The sequence below is a fragment of the Pogonomyrmex barbatus genome, unplaced genomic scaffold (assembly GCF_055798465.1).
Source record: "Pogonomyrmex barbatus isolate J1 unplaced genomic scaffold, ASM5579846v1 scaffold16, whole genome shotgun sequence".
NCBI classification, from domain to species: domain Eukaryota; kingdom Metazoa; phylum Arthropoda; class Insecta; order Hymenoptera; family Formicidae; genus Pogonomyrmex; species Pogonomyrmex barbatus.
The window spans coordinates 4,415,633-4,442,044 of NW_028297112.1; the positions used below are offsets into that span (position 1 = coordinate 4,415,633).

General features: G+C 29.1%; 2 protein-coding genes across 5 annotated transcripts in view; both read left to right on the forward strand.

Annotated features, from left to right (window-relative positions):
- Nucleotides 1–17,336, forward strand: part of LOC105423414 (diacylglycerol lipase-beta) — a 37,491-nt gene extending 20,155 nt beyond the window's left edge. Inside the window, exons 1-14 of one of the 3 annotated variants that reach the window (XM_011633156.2) lie at nt 7,873–8,948; nt 11,882–11,980; nt 12,218–12,430; nt 13,534–13,850; nt 14,463–14,606; nt 14,696–14,864; nt 15,009–15,132; nt 15,214–15,357; nt 15,453–15,564; nt 15,634–15,726; nt 15,873–16,027; nt 16,117–16,254; nt 16,383–16,501; nt 16,720–17,336. In XM_011633156.2, the coding sequence (XP_011631458.2) occupies nt 11,886–11,980; nt 12,218–12,430; nt 13,534–13,850; nt 14,463–14,606; nt 14,696–14,864; nt 15,009–15,132; nt 15,214–15,357; nt 15,453–15,564; nt 15,634–15,726; nt 15,873–16,027; nt 16,117–16,254; nt 16,383–16,501; nt 16,720–16,897 (2,001 nt within the window). In that variant the 5' untranslated portion in view covers nt 7,873–8,948; nt 11,882–11,885 and the 3' untranslated portion in view covers nt 16,898–17,336. Of the gene's footprint in view, nt 1–7,872; nt 8,949–11,881; nt 11,981–12,217; nt 12,431–13,533; nt 13,851–14,462; nt 14,607–14,695; nt 14,865–15,008; nt 15,133–15,213; nt 15,358–15,452; nt 15,565–15,633; nt 15,727–15,872; nt 16,028–16,116; nt 16,255–16,382; nt 16,502–16,719 lie in introns of those variants that run through there. The other 2 variants (XM_089074023.1, XM_089074024.1) reach the window with 2 other exon arrangements.
- A 1,358-nt stretch (nt 17,337–18,694) lies between these two features.
- Tif-IA (RNA polymerase I-specific transcription initiation factor RRN3 homolog Tif-IA) lies at nt 18,695–21,608 on the forward strand. Of its 2 annotated transcripts, XM_011633158.3 has the most exons (8): nt 18,695–18,897; nt 19,099–19,302; nt 19,487–19,706; nt 19,857–19,965; nt 20,055–20,207; nt 20,289–20,780; nt 20,873–21,051; nt 21,146–21,608. In XM_011633158.3, exons 2-8 carry the CDS (start codon nt 19,099–19,101, stop codon nt 21,454–21,456), a joined length of 1,668 nt encoding a protein of 555 aa, XP_011631460.2. In that variant the 5' UTR covers nt 18,695–18,897; the 3' UTR covers nt 21,457–21,608. The 2 variants fall into 2 exon arrangements, with proteins under 2 accessions (XP_011631460.2, XP_088930050.1); XM_089073924.1 differs by lacking the exons at nt 20,873–21,051; nt 21,146–21,608 and having other exon boundaries at nt 18,696–18,897; nt 20,289–20,380; nt 20,640–20,776.
- The last annotated feature ends 4,804 nt before the right edge of the window (nt 21,609–26,412 follow it).

The window sequence follows — 26,412 nt, forward strand, 5'->3', positions numbered from 1 at the left end:
GTGGGGTCGCGGCGCGTACATTCGCGTGTGTCGTCGTCTCTCGCTCCAAAACTCGCATAATCGATACGGGATTAATTTTGATCGCAGCGAACGCTTTGTTTCTTAGCGACGACGAAGAAGTTGCCAAAGACTCGCGTTTCTGCAGTTTCGGCATAAGCGCTCGGCATAGGAATTTATTCCATGTGGCTTGTACGACGAACGTAATGGATACATAAATGTAATAAATTGTACGATCGATTAGAAATGAATATTAATTTAAAAAATGATGACTATCTATATATCTTTGCAAATATATTTTTATAAACATGTTTTAATTATTAATAACATATTCATATATTTTATTAATGAGAATTATTTATTTATCCTTGAAACATTAGAAATTTGTTGCACGCAAGAATAATTGCAATAACAATTTGTTTGTATATATTTTGTTTAAATTATTATTAATAATTATTATTATTAAATGTAACAAATGCATATTTAATGGATGATGCGTATGTTATTGTTAATTTCACAATTAGTAGTTAGTTTATAATAAATCCGAAAGTTAATCATACTTGAATATAAAAGATTAATAAGAATATTCCGAAATATCTAAAATTAATAATTACAACAAATTTTAATTTTAATTTAACACATATTTTATATTCAATTTGTACATACTTTAAGTAATGTACATACTTTTTTATATAATAAAAGCTATGCATTTTTGTAAAGTTTCGATAGATAAATAAAACTAAATAATTTACACCTTAATATCTTTATATCTTGAAATATAAAAATAGACAAAATATATAAGATTTTGCCGTGACATTTATTTATTATTGATTTATTATTTTAAATCCTAATTATGTCATAAAGCATTACAACGTCGGTGATGCCATCTAACGTAGAAATAACGATCGATTATACAACGCTGAATACGTTCCTTCCAAAGATAATTACATAAGAAACATAATTTTTAAAAATAAAAAGAAGGCAAGTTTTAATTAAATACAAAATATATAAATTATTTCAGATATGTATCAAATTATAAATACAATTGTAAAATTATAAAATAATTGAATAAAAACTGATCTCTGAGAATTGCTTATTTACCGATTAGTGATAACAAAAAGTTAATAAATAAAAACAATATTTTAAATTATTTATTAATGATATAAATACCTACGTCTTTTAATAATTATTATTATTTTTAATTTTGTAATTATTTTAAATTTTTATAATTATTTTAAATGTTTTATTTATACATATATAATGATTTCGATTATTTATATATTTCGATTATTTATAAAATAGTAGATTAATATTTATCGATTAATTTTATATATTTGCAAAATAAACATATTCAAAAGAACAAATCAGAACTTTCTTATTCTATATTGAACAAGATTATTTTGAAACGACAGATTGTTCGTTTCGTATTATGCTAATCTTGAATATATGAATATATGATTAACATGATATATAATTATCAAAACAAAAAATTAACTGTAAAGATATAATTCATTCGATAGTCTTAGCATTGCCATCGGCATTCTGCCGATTATTTCATCGAATAATTTCCGCGAGTTCCATCAAAAATAGCTGGCTCAATTCGAAAAAATTCGCATTATGTAATATTTGTTCGATCGTTCGGTATCATTTCCGATCGCGATATTATAATCGATATTGCCTATCATATAATGATACATTCGGCACTTCCAACATTCAACAACTTCATCAGAGAAGGAAAGAAGATGTAGCCATGCTATCAGCACATCAAAACTTTTTGAGATATATATATATGTATATATAACATCAGAGAGATCTTGATTTAGCAAAAAATAGGAGCGAATTAATGATTATAATTAACTATGATGAATTACAATTACAAGACATGTGAAAATAATATTTATGTCAATTTTGAATTAACTCATTCGAATACGAGTTATGCAGTTACACTTCCGACGTTCGATTAAGATTGCAAGTTAATCATCCAAACTTGACTTCGATCTTCTTAAATTACATCAAACTTTATATGATTGAAGAATTTGAAAAAATGCGAACAATTCAATCATCATTGCGGCATCAGCCGCAAATATTAATTTCGAGAAAATAGAAGAGATTCAACTATGGCATTTGTTGCAAAACAAATTAAATGATAAAACGTGCAATTTGATTCTTCTTACATCATAGGAAATGCTTCATTAATAACGATACATATCAATATCAATTACAATCACATGTTGATTAATACCAAAACAATTATTCGATATTTCCAATATTTCATGTTGCCCATGATTAACGTTTATTTCTATTAATGTAAATTACTCTTAATTTTGATTTAATTTTTTTCTTATCATTGTTTAATTTTTTAAAAATAAAAAATAATTAAAAATAGATTTCATCGGGATTAATATTAAATACATAAACATTAGTATGAAATAGAAATGGATATTAAAAAATTAGAAAAAAATATAAATATTGTTTATTTATAAATGCAATATATTTTCAAAATGAAAAAAACATAATATTTTTCAAGTATTACGAAATATATATAATTCAGTCAAGTATAAATAAAATATTGAAACAATTATAAGAAACACGGTGTCTAATACTCACAATGATCGATTGTTAACCAATGCTGCTTTAAGTTACGTGCTTATCTTCGATGAGAAGATTTGAGAAGATTTAAAAAAATATTAATATGCAAGATTAATTTATGCGGTAACGCATAAATATTATTTATGTAATTTATGCAGAAAATGTAATATTCCGATATTATATTATACATTACTATTACTACTAATATTACACAATTTATTTATTAATATAATATTCTGTTAATTAACAACGATGACGAACACTAATCTACCTGTTGTAAGTATTGAAACGAAATAATAGTATAGTATATTGAAATGAAATAACAGTATTTAATGCTCGTTACTGCATGATAAAAACTTAATTTTCGCGAGAATTGATTGTATTATATAAACAATTTATATAAACATTATTATATAAACATATTATATAAACAAAACTCAATCAATACGTTACAATAACGCGCAATTAATATAAGACATAAAAAGAAAATTAGAACAAAAAGAAATATTCTTTTAAGCCACATCTTATATTATCTTACAATTTTACATTATTTTTTCTTATCTATGAACAACGTGCCAGATTCTTATTAGCGTCATTTACACAGCGTAACGAAATTTTTCTATTGAGAAAAAAAATGTTATTCACACTGTAATGTACTGTGATTTTACATGAATAGCGTTTTTCTTTGTGAAACGAAATTTGTTTTTGAAAGTCGAACTTAATTGAATATTTATACATCTTTTTTCATACAAGGCTTGTTTTCAGTGATTTGTAATACTTTTCAAAATTTACATATTTTAATAGATAAAATTTTACAACTCTAACTTTAAAGAAAAAGTTATATATGCATGACAATATATAATTATATCCATAAACATATATATTATTCAGATAGCATTAAAATTAAATTAATAATAAGACGTTACCTCTTTATATGTTATATTGTATATAGCTCTTTAAAAAAAATAAAAAAATATAAATGTGTATGTAGCATAAAAATGACATATAGAAAAATTACACATAATTCAAATGTCTGTCCTAAAATCTGGATAAATAATTACTTGAAGTAAGATTCAGAGATATTGTTAAATAAAAAATACATGTTTGAAAAATTTCAAAATTTCCTCGAAAGAACCTCGTCAACATTATGTCATAATTGTGTGTAATATAATTGTATCTTATATCTCTTTATATAAACTAATAATAAATAAAATATTGTTAAAAATATTTAACAATATACAAATAGATACAAATATACAAATACAACAATATACAAATAAATACAATATACAAATAGATACAAATTTAATATATAAATTGAGTAAAAAATATAATAAGATGTTGAACGTCTTATTCCGATATTTTTGTTAAAGTAATTAAAATAAAAAAATTAATATATAAAAATGAACTTAAAATATTTATTAGAATACTCATTTGTTAAAAAAATTATTATAGTTTTCATTCAAAATGTATGCAGTTTGAAATGTTATTATGTTTAAGATAATTGCTAATATTTTATTGCAATTCCTTTTTGTTCGTGATCGAATAGAGAGAATTATCGATCAGCTAATTATTTATCGTACGGATTTGCTGATGCTGCGCAATCGGCTGTGGGATGACAATTACGTGAGCGCGAGACGCGCGCGTTTAAACGCGTTTTATACACGCGTATATGTCAGCAGGAATCGAGGAGGCTCGACGCGCAAGTGAAAGTCCACGTCGTCGTCCCTGTATATATCGAAACAAAATGCTCGTCCGATCGGTTTACGTTCGCTCGTTCGACAAACGGGCTCGCTGTCCTCCTATGATTGTTACAACGCGACCGGCAAGGCAAACTTGTCGTGCCACTGCACGTTCCACTATTATACATTCCGGCAATTGTATTAACGATGTCAATCCCTTGACATTTTTCCATAAATTTATGATTTGTTTGCAAAATTTGAAACTGTTAAAATTAATAATTATAATTGTTCGTTAAAAAATTACTAACATTTTTGCATTCTTTTTATCAAATAATGAATATTTGAATTAGTCTTGTTATTATATAGTCTATAATAATATATATTCAATAATAAAATAATAATTAATTTTGAAAAAGGTAACTACTAAATATAAAAACTACGCGATATATAAAAATTCAAAGAATTAACCAAGCTGTAAAAATAGAATATAAATTAATTATAAATCAAATCATTTAAAATTCATTAAATTATTACATGAATTGTCACGTTTTTTATTGAATGTACTACATACATTCTATACATTAAGTACGATGATATTAATTTTTTACGAAAATATGTTTTAATTTATGCGAAACATTAGTAACTTTCAAGTTTGCAAAAAACTTGTATAAAAAAATTATATAAAAAAAGAAAGAAATATTAGAGAAATATACATATATGTTACTTCATGATTTAAAAATAAAATGATATAAAAAGTTTGAAATATAAATTTCATATTTAAAGAAAAAAACTGAAAAATATAAATATATTGCGATGAATTAACTACGTAGATTAATAACGTAGATTATAATTCTGTGAAAACAGCTAACTGGTTATACTAATTAACTCCATCTATTTACGCATTTCAATTTTTTCAAATATTAATTGCTCACAAATAAGGACAGATTTTCTTATCACAAAATTATTTCACCGCAGTAACAAAATTGCGATTAAATTAATAAAATCAATAGTATTTTCGTAAAATATTTTGCGTAAAAATAAAGAATGAAATGATTTTTATATTAATACAACAAATTATCATTAACAAATAACATATAAAAAATACAATTCTTATTACACAAAGATGTAAATCTAAAAGGTATGGTTTTTCCTATAGAAGTCTTTCTACATTTATATATATATATATATATATATATATATATATATATGTATATAAATATTTTTATATATATATATATATATTTATATATTTGTATATTTGTATAATAATGACAATATTTTTAAATATTTTATTAAAATGATATTATAATAACCTTTTTAGTCATCTAAGTTGTAGAAAATGTTTTAAATATCATTAAATTTTTTTTATTTATATTTTATTTATATTATATTACATTGTTTCCTATGAGATTACTAGACCAAGAATATTTGATATGATATTAAAATTAATATTTGACAACAGTTATTTAATATTTCTTAATTTAATAACGAACTAAAATGGCAAGAAATATATTTCCAATGCATTAAAATGTATGTAATAGAAAATAAATGTAGATAAATAAAGTATATAAAGTCGCTACATGTACACAGTGGCAGCAATTTATATGGAAAAAGGAATTCTTTGAAAAGAGGTAAAAATATACGAGGTAAAGATTGCTTTGTATGTTAAATCAACAAAAAAAGACTTGTTTTTTTTTTGTCATCAAGTTTTAAAAGTGATTTGTAAATTACATGTTGTAACTACTTCTCACTTCTGATGAGTTATCTTGATCGCTAGTGGTATAATGCGCTTCGCAATGTCAATGCATAGTCTTGAAATAGGCAGAATAATGCCTGTACAAGAATAACATTGACTATAGTGTTATTCCACGCGCCGACGCGCGGTCGAAAAGAAAGAAATTGCATTCCAAGCCGGATGTACAAATGCAAAAGAAACTATCGAGTCTTGGTGAATGTATGTGTTCTTTTCTCAAAAAGGAGAAAAGAAACGGGCACACAGCGTTTTTGCGAATATTATTTTGTCCTACCAACATATTCTCGTCCATTTTTTTTATAAACGATTTCCGTTTCTCATTAAATTAAGACAACGTGCTCAAACAAACGGTTAATCATTTTTTAAATATTTATTCTTGCGACATGTCCCCATTTAATAAAACGCACACGGTATCTTAATAATTAGCTCTTTGACTTTTTACATCACATTTACTTTTACATCGCCTAGGTTCAAATTCAAATAACTTTGAAAGTAAATTCTGCGATCGATTAGGACAAAATTCTAATTTACACGAGCAATCTTTGCTCGTGTTTTGCTGTTGAGGCAAGAAACAAATTGTTGAGTCAGTAAAACATTGACATACACATAGTGGTTATTTAACTGGAGTGTCTTTAAAAATGCAATACATAATTCATTTTTCCAATACACATGAAGTAATGCAAAAATGACTTCAGAAAAATTACAAAGAATTATTTACATTTCATTTACATGATATCGTGGTCTAACATTAAAAGTTGCAAAAGTTGTAATACAATCGAATATCATTTCTTTGAATTTTATAACGAGAAAATCATTTCTGCTAACATAAATGATTATTTTAATATTTATTTGCTCGCAGCGATGCTTACGTAAATACTTGAGAAATAAACAAGCTAAAATACTTAAACGTCATTAATAAACGTTTTTTGCATATAACGTCACATACGTTTCCATCGTTTCTTGCGAAAGAAAGAAACAGGTCATTTATTCCATCAATTGTAATTTATAATTTGCATGTTTTAATACGATTATACTTTGTTCTGATTCATTTAAGTTGTCAGACATTAATATTCTTTTCCATATTCTCAATATAGAGAATAATCCTTTTCTAATGAGAATACTTCTGTAACTTATTAAGGATACCGTTATCTTTCGTTGAATCCGCTGAATGATTGCTGTGAGATTTATCTCGCTTCGTAAATTACAGAAATCTGCAAGTTATTTGTAATTACACTTATGCGCGATCACGGAACTAATGTATATTCGATGTGTGCTGCTTACGATCATACGTGCGGTCACAGTACTTCTACCTCGAGTGCGGTTACAAGATCGGCATCCATCTTATGTAAAGTACAGTTTAGAGATACGCCAATGCTGGACAGTATTATCCAGCTAGTAGAGAATATAACGGGAATTATTTTCTCTTTTTCGTTTACCTATAGCTCGAGGAATTGTTGTAAAAAAATTTCTTTAAGAAAATTCTAATGACAAAAGCTTGCATTCCAAGTGTAGATTAAATAAAAATAAAAATGTTGATAGTAAATATAACGTTAGTGAAGAATAATACAAATTTTGCGCCCAATCTGGATACCGTGTCTTAAATATTAGTTCTCTCAAAAAAAAAATTTATACGTAAGGCGACAAACTTAAATCCATTAACTTGTTAAGTTTATTGATTCATTTGAAAAAAACCAAAGCTTAAAAAAGAACGTAGCAGATTTAAAATCATTCAGCGATGTATTATTATGTATTATTTAACGATAGAAATTCATCAACGACGTATGTAATTTCATTCTTGGTAATAAGGACATCGCGCCCATTCTTTGGCTAATCTTCCTCTCGAGATCACCGGATATCGGCATTCACCGTGTTTCCTATCCCCGCGAGAGGAACGGTAAGGAACGGTCAGACACGATCGCCAGGTGCGCCGCCGATTCGCCGCTCCCACCAGCTCAACTCGGCTCGGCTCGGCACGACGTTTATCCTTCTCGAAGTGGCCCATTCCTTCCTCTTCTCCTTTTTCGCTGTATTTTTCCTCCTCGCGTGGCCAGAACGTACACGCCGCGCGATAATCCGACGTGTGGAGGGAAAGTTCCTTGCGGTCTCTCTCTCTTTCTGCCTTGGTGGTACCGGACCAGTTGTGGTCAACGAGATCGTGAGATTCGATGTCGACTCGCGCTGAGTGTCGCGCATTGCAAGGTGAACGAGTCGTACTGCATCGGTGCATCGTCTTGTCCAATATGATTCTACATCGCGAGTGGCCGTCCCCGACATAATCTGCTCGTGCAGTGCCGCGCCAGATCGAAATACTTATCGTGCGGCGCGTCATCCTCATTCTCGTCCCCGCGGTTGTCGCCGTTATTATCGCGGTTCACGCGAATTTTCAAGGACCAGTTTGTCCCCGGTTGCTGAGAGACGCGAACGATATGTGTATCTCTGTACGTGCGATGAGCGCAGCTTCAACGGCGGAGTTGAAATCGATGCGTGCGACGAACGATTAGTCGGACAAAGTGACTACGATACGCCTCGTTTCGCGAGCGCATCCCAGAGACAGTGGGCGTGAGGAAAACGTAAAACCCAAACATTCGATTTCTCGAAAGGATATCGGCTTGCAGCGGGCAAAGTGCGCGGAACCGCGAAGTCAATTCCTCGCGAGGCGTTCACGTTTAACGGAAACCCGAGTGCAGGAAGCGCTCCAGTTTCGCCGTAGTCTGCAACGCGCACGACTTGGAGAAAGGCGGTTGGTGCTGATTAGACGAAAATTCCGATTGGGACCGCGCTGAACTCCCGAGACGGGAGAGCGAGCAGCTGGAGGGGTGCGCGGTGGGCGAGGTGGAGCAGCCGCGTCCGCGGCGCGTCGGTTGAGGGGAGATTTCAACGCGTGTGTAACGCGTATCCGGACTTGCCGGATATCGATTCGCGTACCCGTAAGTAGAAGTAGACATTCACACTTCGCGCATTTTCTCTATTAGCGATGCCAGTACATAAAAATGTAAAAATCGTAAAATACTTGAGAACTAGTCATTTAAGATAATGTATCGTAAATGCTTGGGAATTAGTCGTTCAAGCTAAGATATTCTAATATTACAAAAATTATTCTGATTCAAATTTATTCTGATCACAAAGTGACTAGCTGTTTTCAAGGTCTAACAGATGTTTTGCAAATAATTTCCAGAACTTTATTTGTTTATTACATGCGGTGAAATTTTTTGAAGAAAAGAAGGGGGGAATAAAAATTTTAAAAAAATGATAATGCTTACATAAATTCTATGAAACTTTCTTCCTCTTGATGATACTTGTTAATTTTTTCAACATTCTTTTAAGCAGGCTAATGAAACAGCTCTGTGAAAATTTACGTATATCGTAATTTGCTATAGCGGTAAACTTGTGCTACTTAAAAGGTTTTGTAAGAGTGTTGGTTTAATTAGTAAAAAACTTTGCTCGCGTGCATGGGGAAAATAGAGATTGAAATAATAAGACGTTTTTCTATGATATCTTCACGATAATTAGAATCTTTATCTTCGATAATCACAAGAATAAAGTAAACTAAAACTAATATATTTTTGAATGTGCTGCTGAATGCAATATTCAAGTTGTAAATATAAAAAGGTATATTTTACATTATCGTTGAATAAATAAATAAATAAATATAAAAATTTAAATTACAAATAAAATTACACACATATAAATGATTTTCGGACATGTGTTTAAGTACATCTTTAATATTGAGAAAATTTTTAACGGAAATTTTTAAGAGAAAGTCTTTCTTAATTCTTCATAAATTATTCATATTGAAACATTCATGAATCATTCTCTAAATTCTGCATAAAATATCACGCCAATTGAAATGTCAAGTTATTTATTATTTAAGATTAAATGCCAATTGATTTTTGCCATCGTATGAAGTATTTCAATAGTTAAGTTAAATTCCCGATTCATGTTTACTTCGTTGAAGTACGCGGCGACGTGCTAGGCGCTGCGCGCGATTCAAGTTATAAAATGCACGCAATGCATTTCATTCTGCGTAATTTGATCTATCGATCTCGTGAATAACGAATATATACACGTTCGGCGTATATGTATTTTACTAACGTCATTTGTTTTCATTTCTTTTAATAACTTATTAATTCGTTTTTAATCTGATCGGAATTGTCAGTCATTATAGAAACATTTTTTTACATGTAATAACATGTTTACATGTAATGACATGTTTTTCACATTGATTATCTCTTATTTCTTATTATTTTCATTTATTATGTTATCTTTGTATTCATTTATTATGTTTTCTTATTTTATATTCTCCTTATTTTATCTTTATAGTTATTATTTTATCTTTTATTTGTTATTTTTTTCAAATCGATTAACACATACTTAAATAGCCCTCTTTTTCCATATTTTCCACTAACATTGCGCAAGGCAATAGAATGAGCTTCGAGGAAGCGTTAATTGCTGCCGGTGCAATTTCAGTCGCGGTTATGATCTCGTGTTGATTTACAATTTTCTAAGAAATCCCTTATTTGTTTCAATCGTAGAAACAGTGCAAAAAATATTATGGCATTTTTTTCTGTTGTTTAATTATTCGATATTAATGATAAATTGTATTTGAAATTACGATAACGCTCGAAAATTGGTAACATATAACATCCTGACAATTTCGAAACTTATATCTTTTTTAATATTATTAACAATAAAATTATTGCAATAATAGTGTTCAATTTTTTTTTCTTAGCTAACGTCATAATATCACGCCGTAATTTCCGCATTCTCATAATCGCGCTTTTTATAAAAGAAAATTGAATAATCATATCTATAACTAATTGACGCGACCAAAAAATATGTGTTATGACGTAAATATGTTATGACTATATGCTTTCCCGTGATTAAATGGTTGAAAGTCATTTACGCAACTGGTTAAGGAACGCTAATTCGTGCACAAATCTAAAAATCTCGGACAGGATCGAGAACGGAAAAAGAATCCAAGAATTTTAGAACAATGAAAAACATTTTAAATATAATAAAGAAATATGTTAATAAAATATAAAATTATATTTTTTAAAATTAATTGTTTTTGTGGATATCAACTTTTCATTTCTTTTTTCTCAAAGAGGATTAAAAACAATGTCTGGAAAATTAATAAACTTTCAAATAATAAATATCAATTTTTGTTGTAAAGTCATTTTTTTCCCCTTCACAGAGGAAATTGCTAAGCAGTTAACAGTAATTGGCTATAGCGTGATTGAACGAGATGTATTCAATGAATATCGTGTACGTTGTTCATTGTTATCAGAGATTGCTTATCGACTGGTACTATGTCGTCATTGGTATAATCAGATGTATGTTATTAGCGCCTAAACCAATTAAATTACACTTAGGGCAACTGAATCTTCGGGATAACGGTCCATTTAAACATGTCGGAAGGCTGTGTCAACACAGTCTCGGATGTGGGATGGACACAGGGACTTTCTCCAGGCGCTTTCTCCGGGCGCCAGTTTCGTGATCGTGGAGATACCCGCGTGTACGTCCGAATCCCGGGGATATTTATGATCATAGAAAGCCGTCCGCTTTATTTTATAATATTGCGAAACCCGCACAAGCGCTTTGCTAAGTAAACTTTTCGCAGCGCGTGTCCCGCGATTCGTCGCGAGAGACTCGCGAACGTGACCGGACTGCTCAATCTCGATATCGTGAGCGTCCAGAGATAGGAGAATCTAAATGAAGACACACTCGGACTCTTCCTGGATGAAACGTTTATAAACGAATATTTGTTTTATCTTTAACTCGCTTCGCTGATAAGAAGGAAAATTTCGTGCGAAGAAACTTTAAGCAACTACAACGCTTACAGTGAAGTACCTATTTACAGGGAAATGCCTGCGTTGAAGCTCTTCGGTCGAAAATGGTTGGCTGCAACCGACGACCTCGTGTATCCCGGACTGTTCGAATTATTTATCCGTATTGTATGGTGAGTATTGCCGATAAACAATTAGCGAGACATCAGAATTACAGCGCGTAATATTAATCGCGAATTTGATAAATGAATTATTTGTTTTAAAATTATCATGTAAAAATCAAGCGTATTAAGATACAAATTTTAATTAAACTCAACGAAAAATTCTTTCTGCTCTCAATATTAAGTTCTTTCGCAAATCGCTCGGATCGTTGCTAGTTTGTTTCTCGTAATCGGCTATGTGTTTTACAGGTTGATTCTTATAGGAATCGCCTGCGTGAGGTACTACGAGAATACGTGGAATTGTCGGTTGGGAGGTGAATTAGTGCGCGTATATCTCCTCGGCGAGGCAGTCATGCTGGGTATCGTCACGCTTTTGATACTCATCATCATCAGGCATAGCGCGAGAGGAGCCATCATGGATACAGATGCTCGACGCTATGTCCAACCGCTTCTGTTGGTCAAGTAAGCAATCAAAGCAAATTAGCGTCACGCCTAATTAGCTTTCCAGGTCGACAACCATCATAAGACATTTTTTTCCGACTTCCGTCTACGTTATTTTTTAATAGCAACCAATTTGCGTAATTATTATATTTGTTGTCAATTCATCCATAGTAATAAGATAAGAATAATTAAAATTATATTATCTTTTTTGTATTATATAGTTTTATCATTACATCTTAAATTTAAATTTTATTTAAAATCTTGTAAATTGTCTAAAATCTTTGTAGAATCTTTAAAGAATATGATTTTATTATATGTATAAATGTTAAATGTTATGTACTATAGCAAAAATAAAATTATAATTGATATCTTTTTACGAACATATAGATGCAATAATCGAATTAGTATAATATAAATGTACAAAAAATTTCTAAATAATTCCATGAAATTTAGGAAAAGAACATATATAATAATAATAATTATATATAATAATAAGAATAATAATAATTTATAATAATTATATATAATAATTAATTTACAATAATAAATAATAAAGAATAGTGTAAAAAATTTATGCTATATATAAACATTAAAAGTTATATTTAAAAAGTCAAAATATTGTATATAATGATTTTAATTTAATTGGTTTGGAATTGATTTTAATTTATGTTAGACAAAATTATAATTTTCTTGTAAGATAAATTAAGCATTAATCGAAAAAATATGTAAAATATGTAAAATATCTAAATTATAAACAGAAAAAAGTATATATATATATATAAAACATAAAATAAGTATATAAGTATATATAACATAAAAGTATATATGTCAGTACTGTGAATAATGTATGCATATACATTGCACGCATATACATAAATTTCATGAAATTATTTAGATTCTCCATATATTTGCATTACTAATCGATTACTGTATCTACATATTCGCAAAAAAATGTCAGTTATACTTTTGCTATATTTAGCATTTATGTAACAATAGTAAAGTGATTTATTTATATCTTATTCTTAGAAAGAATTATTCTAGCAGAAAATCTAGAGATTTGATAATAAAAAATTTATGAAAATCTAAAATAATAAATAATTTAGAGATCTCTCTTCTTTTTTCAGGATATTGATGCTGCTACCAGAAATCGGATGGAATATTCTGGGCACCTTGTGGATTTTTGGGCAAAGTGTGGAGTGCAATCACGAGTCGTATTCCATCACCGTTGTGGAAGCTTTGGTGTTCTTTGACTGGATCCTGATCGGTCTCAGCATTTTCGGTCTCGCTCTTGTGTTCGACCCAATCGGTTCTTTAGAAAAGAAGCAGTTAGAGAGTTCCGTGGAACACGGCAAGGTCTCGCGCATTTGGTTACGAAGATTCAAATTCCTGTGGTGGATGCGTAAGGACGAGAGCGCGCACGAGACTTTTCAACAAGTCGCTGGTGAGACATAGGTACGGCTGACCTAAAAAAGATCCTGCCGCATTCGAAACTGGAACGCCGTAGATTTCAATTGGAAATCAAGCGCGGAAGGTTACCGAAAAAAGGTGGCCAATAATAAATCAAATCTTACTGATCTCTGTTCTGGTTTTGTCGGTGGGACCTTCTTCGCGACGTCGCTCTCTCGACGTTTAGAGAGAGAGAGAGAGAGAGAGAGAGAGAGAGAGAGAGAGAGAGAGAGAGAGAGAGAGAGAGAGAGAGAGAGAGAGAGAGAGAGAGAGAGAGAGCGATCGCTTCACGATATGCATGATCATCGCGGTACGCAAATAAGAATAAATTTTAATTTATGGTGAAATTTATTATCTATTTTCTATGTTAAAGGATAAAAAGTTGTAATGACTGATTTTATCCATTAATTTAATTAAAAATATAGCTTATTTATAGTATATTTATAGTGTTTTATATTATTACATACGACATTGTAGAGAGATACAGAGAGAGAGAGAGAGAGAGAGAGAGAGAGAGGGGGGGGGGGAGAGAGAGAAAGTAACTATTTTTTTAATAATATAACTTGATAGTTGATATTATTGAATATTGATATCGATGTTTTCGTAGGTCTTTTAACTGCGTTATTCCGAGGCACAGATTTGGTTCCCTCAGATGTAATGGCAGGATGTATTTTATTAAGAGTCCGTCAAAAACGAGAAACTCATGAACTGCGAAGATTAAATCTACTCTCGCGTCCGAAATACATTTCAGGTGTGTCATTTACATACGAAAATAAATGTATATTGAAATGCAAATTTTTGTCTTCAACCATCAAATATTTATTATTTATACTTTTTTAGACGCCAATGAGATCTTTTTGGGCACACCTAGCTGGATGTCCTTGGAAGCTGCCCATCATTTCCTTCAACTATCGATCGCTTCCTATGGTTGGCTTTTCGTAATATATCAGCATACATGTACCGGCTGTTTTCGTTTAATACGCGGCGTGAAGTGTTGTGCTTGTTTCCGGTAAAAGAACATGACATAAAATCTGTAGCCAATACTATTCTTAATTTTCCTTTATATAACTTTTTCGTAGAATAATTATACATTTTTTATTATTTTCATTATTTTAATTATTATAATTTTTCGTTATATTTTAATTTTTTCTAGACGAAAACGCAACATTATTCTAGACGACAATTGTTGCCTCTGTTATCTTTCCGGAGTGAAATACCTATCAAAGATCTCTGAGGAAGATATTTTATTCGCTTCCTTTAAGAATCATCTTTGTGAAGTTTGTATATTATTTTTAAGCTATATATAGTTTTCCTACGTTTGTCTTGCGCATTAAATATTACTCTTTAAAATTGTATAGATACCGTTCTGCGTAATGGTAGATCACGAAACTGCCAGTATTGTTATAGTTATTCGAGGATCTTTATCATTGCGGGATTTAATCACTGATTTCGCGGCAGCATCCGATTTATTTGAATGTCCTGGCGTTCCACCAGGCAGCACAGTTAGTAGTCTTTAGTTTTTGTATATATATATATATATATATATATATATATATATAAATCAAGTTTAATTGTTATATCTACGTCAAATTTATAGGCCCATAAAGGGATGATAATAGGAGTAAAAGTAATCTTAAAACAATTGGAGAACTATAAAGTTCTGGAAAGAGCGTTTGCCACATATCCTAATTATCAACTGACGATTACGGGTAAGAATTCCTTTCTATATTTTTTTTATTAACCATTGCATTCTCTAATGAAATAACATATGCATATAGGTCATAGTTTAGGAGCCGGTTTAGCCGTTCTGCTAGGTTTACTGATACGTACTCGTTATCCAGACTTGAAGGTTTACGCGTTTGCTACGCCTGGTAATTATTTTTATATATATTTGATTTTGTCATAGAGAACATTTATAATTTTATCAATTAAAAGAAATATTATAAATATTATTGTGAATTATAAATCTTACTGATGTATATAATATTACATTGACAATTTTTATTTATCCAAAAAGCTGGGCTGCTCAGCAGAGATGCCGCCAGGGTTACGGAGGAATTTGTATTGACTATAGGACTCGGGGATGATCTTGTAATGAGACTCAGTGTGGAAAGCACAGAGAATTTAAGAACATTGTTATTAGGAACTCTTCGTGCTTGTCAACTACCTAAGGTATTTTGAAATTCACAAGCTTCAGCAAGGATGTCTCATTCAAATGGTTAAATCGAAATGTATTTTGATAAATGGTCTTATGTTTTTAGTACAGAGTGGTCCTGAACGGATTTGGATACGCTTTGTTCGGAGTTCCCGAGAGAGATTTGACTAAAACGTGGGCCAACCATAATTTAATTAACACAATTCCTGATCAATCACCTTTGTTAACCAGATCCAGCGACATGGTAAGAAAAAATGTTGCTATTGCAAAATTTGTGGAAACATTCAACACTTAGATATCTAATACATTTGACACATGATTATTATAATTTAAACATTATTATCAATAATTTGATATGCCATTTCTCCATAGGATAACAAAATAATAGAGCGCGATATAACGAAAAGAAGATATTCGAAAGTAAAATTATATAATGCTGGTCGTATACTTCATATAGCAAGATGCAAGCTCGAGAAAACGGAGGGAAAAAGGTTATTATTCGTTATCCTTATTATTTCTTTATTTAAATAATTAACTTTTATATAAAAAATCTAATAAAAATCTATATAAAATATCTATATAAAAAAATCTAAATTGATATACCGAAAAATAAATTTAAAATTAAATTTAATTAAATTTAATGAAAATATTTTTTTAAAAAACTAAACTTTATGAGATTTTAGAAGATAATAACGTATGATTTCTATAGCAAAAAACAACTCGCTAAGGAAAGAAAATATGAAATGCGATGGGCGCAAGCGGAGGAATTTACAAAATTAACGGTGATGCCACGTATGCTACTGGATCATTTGCCAGAAAACATAGAGAAAGCATTAGCCACGTTATTGGAACAACAGAAAGATATACCGTATTACTTTGATCCTTAGTGTAATCCAAAGAAATGATTTTATAGTTTTAATAAAAACAACTTTCGTAAAACCTCGAATTTATACAAAATTTATTTATTAACAATTAATTTTTTTTGTTTCTGTTATTAAATTAAATTATCAATAAAATAAAACAATGTAATTCTATAAAAAATAAAAATATTAATTTAGAAGATTTATTAAAAATTACTTCATTCAAATTTAATTAGAAAAAGTTTAAGATAAAATTTTAAATTATTGAATGTAAATCATTAATAGAAATATCAAGAAAGAAATATAATTTTTAAGGAATATTGTCATTATTTAGAAATCATTTTATTTATATATATATTTTCTTGTGTATTTTTTTATTGTAGAAATAAAAAATTATCATTATAACAACGCTTCACTCAAGGAAAAATTGTTATGTTGAAATAAATGAATAAATGAATAAAATTCTGATTCACATCGTTTAAATCACCATCAGTTATGCTTCAATAATTTAAAAATTAATTCAAAATTATGTCAAATATGCTAAATGTATATAACAAAAAATATTAATGTGATTACCGTTTTGTGATGCAATGTTGTTTCGCAAATTATGATATTTCGTTACAGAAAAAAAATAACGTTGTCATCAGTTCGAAAAATATCTAGATAGAATAAAATTCAAAATCGAAACATAAGACATTTCTAAAATCTTTTTTCAATTTTATTTTTATTTATTTAAACATTTTTTATTTTATTTATTTTTAATTAATTAATTTTTATTTTTGGTTCTTTTATAACTTTAATAATATATATATATATATATATATATATTATAATGTATACATATATTATAAATTTTTAGTAATAGTAATTTTGTGGAACACGATCCTAATAGTTTTAAATTATATTTAAAACTATTAGGGTCATGTTCCACTATTCGGATGCAATTTTATTAAAACAAAAAAAAATGTTTTGCAAATAAAAAGCACTATATATTCCTCAAACAGCACAGATGATCGTTATAAATTAAAAAAAATTTCTTTATGATAATTCAAAAAGGATTCTATAAAGGATTCTATAAAGGATTCTATACATTGTGACTTCTATATAGTTAAATCAAAGTTGCGTTGAAAAAATTCTTTTTCTATTCGTAATGAGTTTGAAAAGAATCGCTCACTCAACTATATTTTAACAATACAATTTCGTTTAATTCTGTATAATAACTAATTTTCCTAATATTTCTGGGATGTAATATTTCTGAAAGATATATTTGTTGGGTGTTTATTAGATATATAATTTAAAAACTATTTCGATTTCATTACGAATTCTCATAGACTATAAAAAGATTTCCTTTTGTCTGAAAAAGAACTCAGAATTGGTAACATAAAAATAAAAGTAAAAGTAAAATTCTATGGAACTTTTATGAACATTTTTAAATTAGAAACGAGATGGAAAAAAAATACATTTTATAATTTGAAGATTCAAAACCTCCATTATTTTGGATTCTTTGCTATCTGGGAAGTATATTGTGTTAAGAAATAAATAGTATGTATATTTAATGTTTAAAAAGATTAATTATATTACAAATAAAAGGCATATTTTTTTTAATTTTTTAAATAATTCTCAGATTCAAATTCAAATTCTCATGTATTCAAATTCTCATGTATCTAGTAAAAAAGTTTACTTCCTTGGAAAAGAGATGTCGCTAGTTGGAGCTTAAGCATAGATCAAAAAAATTATGTAGATGGCATATTGCAACGAATTTAGATATACAATTTAGATACTTTCAATTGACATTTGCACATAGAATGAAGTATGTCATCTGCCTTTTTATATAAATCTATGGCCACATCCGCTGCAGTCTCGCGGACATGTGGGAACATGTGGCCGCGAGCGTATGGCGAATACTCTATATGCATGGCATTCGGGATATATAATAGAAAAACGTTCAAAATAGAAATATACGTGTCCATTGATTCAGTTGTTGGAAGGAGTATAAACTAAGTAAAGCAAAAATTATATTTAGCAAAGTGAGTAACCCTACTTGATTTATTCTAACGTGTAACCTTTTCTTTCTCACTGCTTCAATTTGTTATTTTTGTGATAACATGATTATTACTTATTCCGGTTGAAATCCTCCGATTGCCATAGAATTCAGAATTTTTGTAAGATAGATCTGACATTGAAGAGTATTTGATGATCTGATTATTAATTTATTCTGTTTAAAACAGATGTCTGTGGTATCCTCAAGAGTTAATAGCGTATCGTCTATACTGAAAGTCAGTGGAGTCAGGTCACAATTTATTAAACAGCCAAGCAAAGTATACTTTAAGCTCCCGAAAGATGTTAAAAATATATTATGTAATTATATGAAGGATAATGGGATTAAAGACTATGAAAAGTTAATATATTCGCTTAAAGAAGGTGCTATAAAGGTAATGATAAGGATACAAAGAAAATTTATGCACAATTTTTTTTATCTCTAAATGAATGATAGATACTATAATGTTTATTAATTAGCAATTGTTTATACATCATGACATGCAAATAATAAGTGATAATTGTTTGCACATTATGATGCAAGATACTTTGTTACTGATTTTCCTTTTATTTTTTTAGGATAGTGATTTGACAGAATTTTTAACTGAGACAAGGCAATGTATATCTTTATTAGATGTTAGATACGAATCATTTGTTCAAGCCTTTCTTCAAATTGAATGGACAAATAGGTTGCCAGAAGTGATTTCTACTTATAAACTCTTTGTACAAGATTTAGTATGTATGCAGACTCTTCACATTAACATTGTAATAAAGCGTCTGGTTGAATTGTTTAAACCAGGTAAATTTTTACCTAGTAGTTTTTGGAAAATAATATAATTTATTTTATAAAACAAAATACTAATAGGTTTGAATGTTTTAAAATAAATAGTTTAGGAGAAAGAGCGTAATATTTTATCAGAAATAATATATTACAATACTTTCTCTACAGTTAAAGATAATAATATTGAACATGAAGCTGGACAGTTAAAAAGTGAAGATCTAGAAAGGCTGAATCACATACATGATATATTGCATAAAATTTTGGAAGTAGTGCCAATGTAAGATTTAGAAGAATAATTGTTAATATTTTATAATCGATAATTTTTTTTTATAAATTTTATGATAAATGCATATTATAAACTTTTAGGTCAAGCAAAGTCTTGCTGCAATCTCTTGTATCCCAATTTCCATATATTGTACATGGCACTTACACACATGAAGTTTATATCTATGCATTATTACAAATTCTAAATTATGCACCTCAACTGAGATCAGATATTTTAGTCTTTATTATTAATAGGTAAGTATTTTGAGAAAAATTTGATCAAATAAAACATTTGACTTTACTAATAAGAGATTAAATTATATATTTTTGTACTAGGTTGATGATGTTAGATGTCAATGTACCTCGTGAAGAAGCAAGCAAAAATGAGGAAGACAATGTACTAGATGACTATACTAGCTACAATAATGGTACAGCTGATAATGACAATTTGACCACAGTAAACAATGATACAGACAAAAGAAAAATTATCCATTCAGCTGAACGTACAATGGACATGTGCATGGAGTTATTTCTTAAATACATGCATGAGTTCTGTTTTATAAATAACGTTCTGCAGATAGACAACCTGAGGACATTATATTTCGATATCATCTGCGCATTTGAAGCAGTAATATTACCTACGCACGCCAGTCAATACGTGCAATACATCATGTTCTACATTTGTAGTTTTAGGCCCGTAATCACGGAGACCTTCACAAATTGGTTATGGCGTAAAGTAATCGATCCAAACGTTGCACAAGTTTTACGACAAACATCTGTTTGCTATCTTTCTAGCTTGTATTCTACTGCCTCGTTTATTTCTCCTGGGTAATTATCACTATCTATTACATTTGATAATTTCACAATAATAGTATCTGTCCTAAAAAAAAATATAACAATACAACACTATTTTCCTCTAGATCAGTAAAAATAATGATGACTAATTTATTGTTATGGATACACAAATATATTACTTCGGAAGAAAATTCTGAATATGTTGATGATGATCCAGAACCACACGCTTTGTTTTATTCTGTTTGTCAAGCGTTTTTCCGCTTATTTGTTGCGAGATTTAAGCATTTTGTCGATTCAAAGAGTGGTAAGTGTAAATACATAATTACATTGATTATATATACATAATATAGAGTTAATAGTGACAGTTGTAAAAATGTCGCGCGTATTTTTCTTTTCAGGAATATTATTTCTTCAGAATCTTAATATATCGACGATCATTACGTGTAAATTAAATCCTTTGAAAATGTGCGATGCCAAGATTATTCGCGATTTTGCTGATATCACGAGCACATATCAGTTAGCCTATTGCTATACTGTAATCGAGAACAATGAGCGTAATGAACTACCTGTTTTCGGAATGAAAACTCATATGCCCGTTTTGGTTCCTAATTATTTCCCATTCGAATCTTATACATTAGAACATAGTGGACGAAGAATAGCTCCTTTATTTTGTAATAATACAACTGTTGATAGTCAATCAGTTAAATAAAAAATACGAACATAAAATAGGAACATATTTACATATTATATATATTTAAATAAATTATAGTGTTTCATTTTAAACAAATATGTACATTTTAATTTTTTAACTGTAATACTCAAAGATATGCAAGTTACATAATATAACTTTTTTAAATACTACTTTGTCAATCCTAATGATACATACATTCCATCACGCGTGCACATAGAAAATTATGAGATATAATATTGTATATAAACGTATCGAAATGATAATATATCTTATATATGTCACTGATTTTATATTTCACTGATTTTATATCAGTCTAAAAAATTACTAAATGAATGGAGAAGAAAAGTTTGTTAAACTATTATATTTATATTGAAAAGATAAATTTGTTTTATACATAATTCCTTTTATATGCATTTTAAATGAAATTAATAATAATAATAAAACTTAAAAATCAATTTAGATGAATTTGCATAAAAGCGTAAATAAATATAAAAAGCGTAAAATAAATGTATTGAGAACTTTTTATGTATTAAATTGAGTGATTAGTTTTTTCAATTGTCAAGTTCATTGATATAATTCATTATCTCAAATATACGAATCATATTTATCGTATTTATATCCATTTCTATCAAAAAATAGATTATCTTTTTCTTTCTTTAATTTCGGTTTAATTATTAATTCTATTTTTTTCTAATTCTTATGGAATTAAAAAAAAGATGAAAGTTAAATCGAGATAAAATTAATTTAAATTGGTAAAAATGAACATAAGTAACTTCCTCTAAATGCAAATTAATCAAGTAACGTATTATTTTGTTAACACGGAATGGGGCAGTTAATTTTTTATCATTTAACGTATGAAAATAACACCAAGGAAAACGAAATTTTGCGCAATTTCAATTGAATTAATTATGAAATAATATTATGACATCAGTCGAAAGTCGCCATTAGTTTCAAGTTAATTCCATAATCATATAGCACTTGAAAAATTATAACAACATATATTGTCTTAAATATTATATAATTTAATAATTTTTAAACGTTAAATTATGTCTTTCCCTACCTATTCAAATTTTTATAAAAGTAATTTTAATATAATAAGTAATGTTTTAATTCAATTTTTAAATAATAAATACTTTCTAAATTAAAATTTTCTAATTAGCATTTTATATATAACTTTTTAAGTGTTAGATGGTGATAATAATTTTTTTGCCCACCCGAATTTCTATCCATCCTAAACTTTCTCATCCTAAACGATTCTCATAGTATCCTTATTTACGAATTTTTATAATATTTTTACTGCAGATTTTTATATTTTATCCTTTCGAATCTTCATAATCTCTTATCTCTTAATCACAAATTCTCATAGTGTTCTTACCTACCCGTTCAAATTCTGTTAGTATGTTCCTATTCATCCGCAAACTCAGATAATACTAAAGCATGTACGAATATATCTACCCGGGTTTTATGCTGGTTTTTCCAACAAAATACCTAGCCTATAATCATCCTATGAGAGTTGTGAATTTAAATGTGAATTTAAGATTAAAATAAGCAAGGAAAGAATATCAAGGCTAACACTTTCATCCATAATAATGAACGATCATACGTATGCAATACAATTTTTGATAATGATTACTTACTATATATCTTTACATTATTACTTACACTTTTTGATCAATATTATTACTAGCTGTTGTTCTTCAGGCCAGATTGGTCTTACCTTTGCTGGCCACGTTGCTCCATGTCAATTCTGACTAAACAGCCAGAAATTTTGGTCACATACAGCCAGAAATGATAACAAGATGTATTCCTTTTATTATTGGCCAATTATCAATGTCGATAGATCATACGCTCAATTTTAGATCAATCATGCACGTTGATTGTGAAATCATATCGCGAGGGCCATTCAAACATTAATAAAATACGAAATTTGCACAACGTTTGTTATAATGTTTGTTATAATGTTTATTTAATAATATCATGCTTTTTCGAAATTTTTCGAAATATAACAAATAATGATTAATCATTATTTCGATTTAAAAATTTACCGTTTTATACCTTGATCTCAATGATTAATTTTTTATTTAATTTAATATATACAATTCATCAGTGTATCAGAATAAGATTCAAGAGAATTAAATGATAAATTGAATGATATTGCATAAAAATAGAAAAATTAAAATGAAAACAATTGTGAACTACTTAATGAATAAACCGAAAAAATCTAAGGCCCATTATTACGTCCGTATTATTCCCGAAATTGTTATGACTCTCATCATGAATTGAGATGAGACCGATGTGAAATATTCAGATAACTGACATGAGATCCAAGCGGGATAATGAATCTTCCGCATAATCAGTATGTCAGTATTGCATGATATACAACTTTACAAATTATATCAAAATATAAATGCTGAATATTAAATATTATACACGCATTAAAATAAAAAATTTAAATTTTCAAACATAATAACCTATTAAACTTAATAAACAGTAAATTTAAAAAAATTTTTTTAATTTATAATATATTAACAATATCTCTATATTGTTGTATATATAAATTAGATTCTAAATTTAAAATTAACTTCTTAAGATTTCAATAAATATATTTTTTTAAACTAAAATAAATTGATAATTTATAATTATTAATTTGTGTTCAGTAATGAAACGTTTACTGGATCTCACGTCATATTATTTTGCTTTAACTTGTAAAGCCAAGTTCTTGATTAATATACATGGATAGATTATACATTATTAGGATCAAATCGATGCGTTTATGTGTAATTCTCTTATGTTTATTCAATTATTCTTTTACTTATATTTGTGATATACGTTAATAAGAATTTCATATATATACGTAATATATTTTTATGCGCCGACTTAAATATTTAATCCTGGTAAAATATGGGAAAGGGAAGGGTAAAAAGATTAAAAAAAACATACATATAATGATATATTCTTATATATAAGAATATATACATATATTCTTATTAAATATAAATATTTTTTAATAATCCTTCTTTCTTTTCTTGAGAGATATAACATAAAAATTCAATGAAAATTTTATATTAGCTGTATATTTAAAAATATATTAATTTATTATAAATTTCTTTAATTTTCTTATATCATTTCATTTATTATTCAAAATATTTATTTAAAAAATTTAAAAACTTATTTATTTAAACCTTTTTACTTATTTAAATAATATAATTTGTTTCATATAATAATATATTTTGCTCAAAAAACATTTAATAAACCCTAAAAAACTTAATAAACCGAATCCTAATATTTTTTAAATATTTTTAACTTTTTGTATTATAAACGTATATAAATATATATATACATATAATTTCTTGAAAATATAATTTTGTATCATAAGTGCGAAATTGTTTCATTTCCAAATTTTAAACAACTGCATCATTGTACAATATATAGTCTCTAAATAAATAGTCTCATTCCAGGATTAAATATATATCCTAAATTGTTTAAATCTATCCATTTTAGAGCAACGAATCTGTGAAAATATCTAACTGCAATATTTTTGTAGTAAATACATAAAAGTAACCTAACATAAGTTTCACAGATTTGTTACCCCAATATAAAAAATGTGTTACTCACCGATATGATGCGCAACAGCGGAGTAAATCTGCCACGTAGCTATGATGATTCTGTAACACACAAACAGAATATTTAAATTATAGCAGCGCACTAAATGATAGATATTTTTAAAAATAATTTACGCGTATCAAATCTATTTTTTATCTTTCAATTAGATACTTATTAAAATAATTATATAATTTTCAAAATGATCTTTATAGAAATAAATTTGGGTTAAATTTTAAATTGTCTCTTTTCCGAACTATGAATTATAAATTACCAAAATTTATTGATACAAATAAATGAAAAAACGATTAAATTTACAAAAAAATGACAAAATGTATATTTACCGCAAGGTTGCTCCGCTGATGCCCGATGCCTCTCCTAAGGTCTCCTCCTCCTCTCAGGATGTTAGGTCGTCAGATCTCCTTGTAGCATAAAACACTCGCGAAAAACACTCGCGAATAATTATAATTGCGCGCGAACTAATCTTAAATGTCTTTCGCGCGATAATTTGCGACACTCCACGTTTAGCTGCCCGTGAAAATTTCAAGTTCCGTCGGTCCAGTCAGTACCCGGGTCGGTGAGCTTATCGGGACACACGTTAATTCCAAGCAAGGGCTAAGATCGAAGCGAAAGAAGACGAATCGACTAAGTTGATTTCAACGTCTCTTATTTCTCGAAAATCACGTCTAAAATTGATTTGACCATTACATAGCCAACGGCTCAGGTCGAATCACCAAGGCGGATACCATACACGTGATATCATACGGTGCTACCTGACACCCGGGCTATCGAGAAGGCTGGTAGATGTGACGAGAGAGAAGGTACCCACCGCCGATGTCTAACAATCTAGACAATCGAGCAACCGGGATCCAGCCTCTCGGCACACGCAAAAACCGTCCGACTAAGTTCTGGTCAAGTCAGATTAAACGCGATTTATTAGGGAGAAAACAAGAAAAGCGACGAAAGCAAGTCACTCGATTGAATTCTTGTCGATTGGGACCGAACCACTTGTCGAAGACAGAGCGTGTTCTCAATTAGCCGTTTAATGCATTTTGCAACTGTGCGAAACACAACACATCAAGCGGTAGCGAGTGCGTGTAACATTCACAGCCGGCATCATTACCAGTGCCGCGACGCACGTGGCGTGAAGACGTAGCCGACTACGCCTCAATGAGACACCCCATGCTCCCTGTACCCCTTGGCAGTACGACTCCCGGCACGAACTGTGATATTTTTCAAACGAGCCCTCGCAGGACGAGGAAAAGCTTTTTAGTCTGATTTAATCTACTAGTACGACACTCCCGAAGAAAACGCGCGACGCGACGAACTGGCTACAGTTCGTTTATTCAATTAAATCGGCCGCGGAGAAGTTAT

Excerpts from the sequence above, each read along its gene's own strand:
- Tif-IA (XM_011633158.3), top strand. The coding sequence starts at position 19,099 with ATGTCTGTGGTATCCTCAAGAGTTAATAGCGTATCGTCTATACTGAAA. Across the intron at positions 19,966-20,054 it reads ATTTTGGAAGTAGTGCCAAT|GTCAAGCAAAGTCTTGCTGC; the intron begins GTAAGATTTAGA and ends ATAAACTTTTAG. Across the intron at positions 21,052-21,145 it reads TTTTGTCGATTCAAAGAGTG|GAATATTATTTCTTCAGAAT; the intron begins GTAAGTGTAAAT and ends TTTTCTTTTCAG.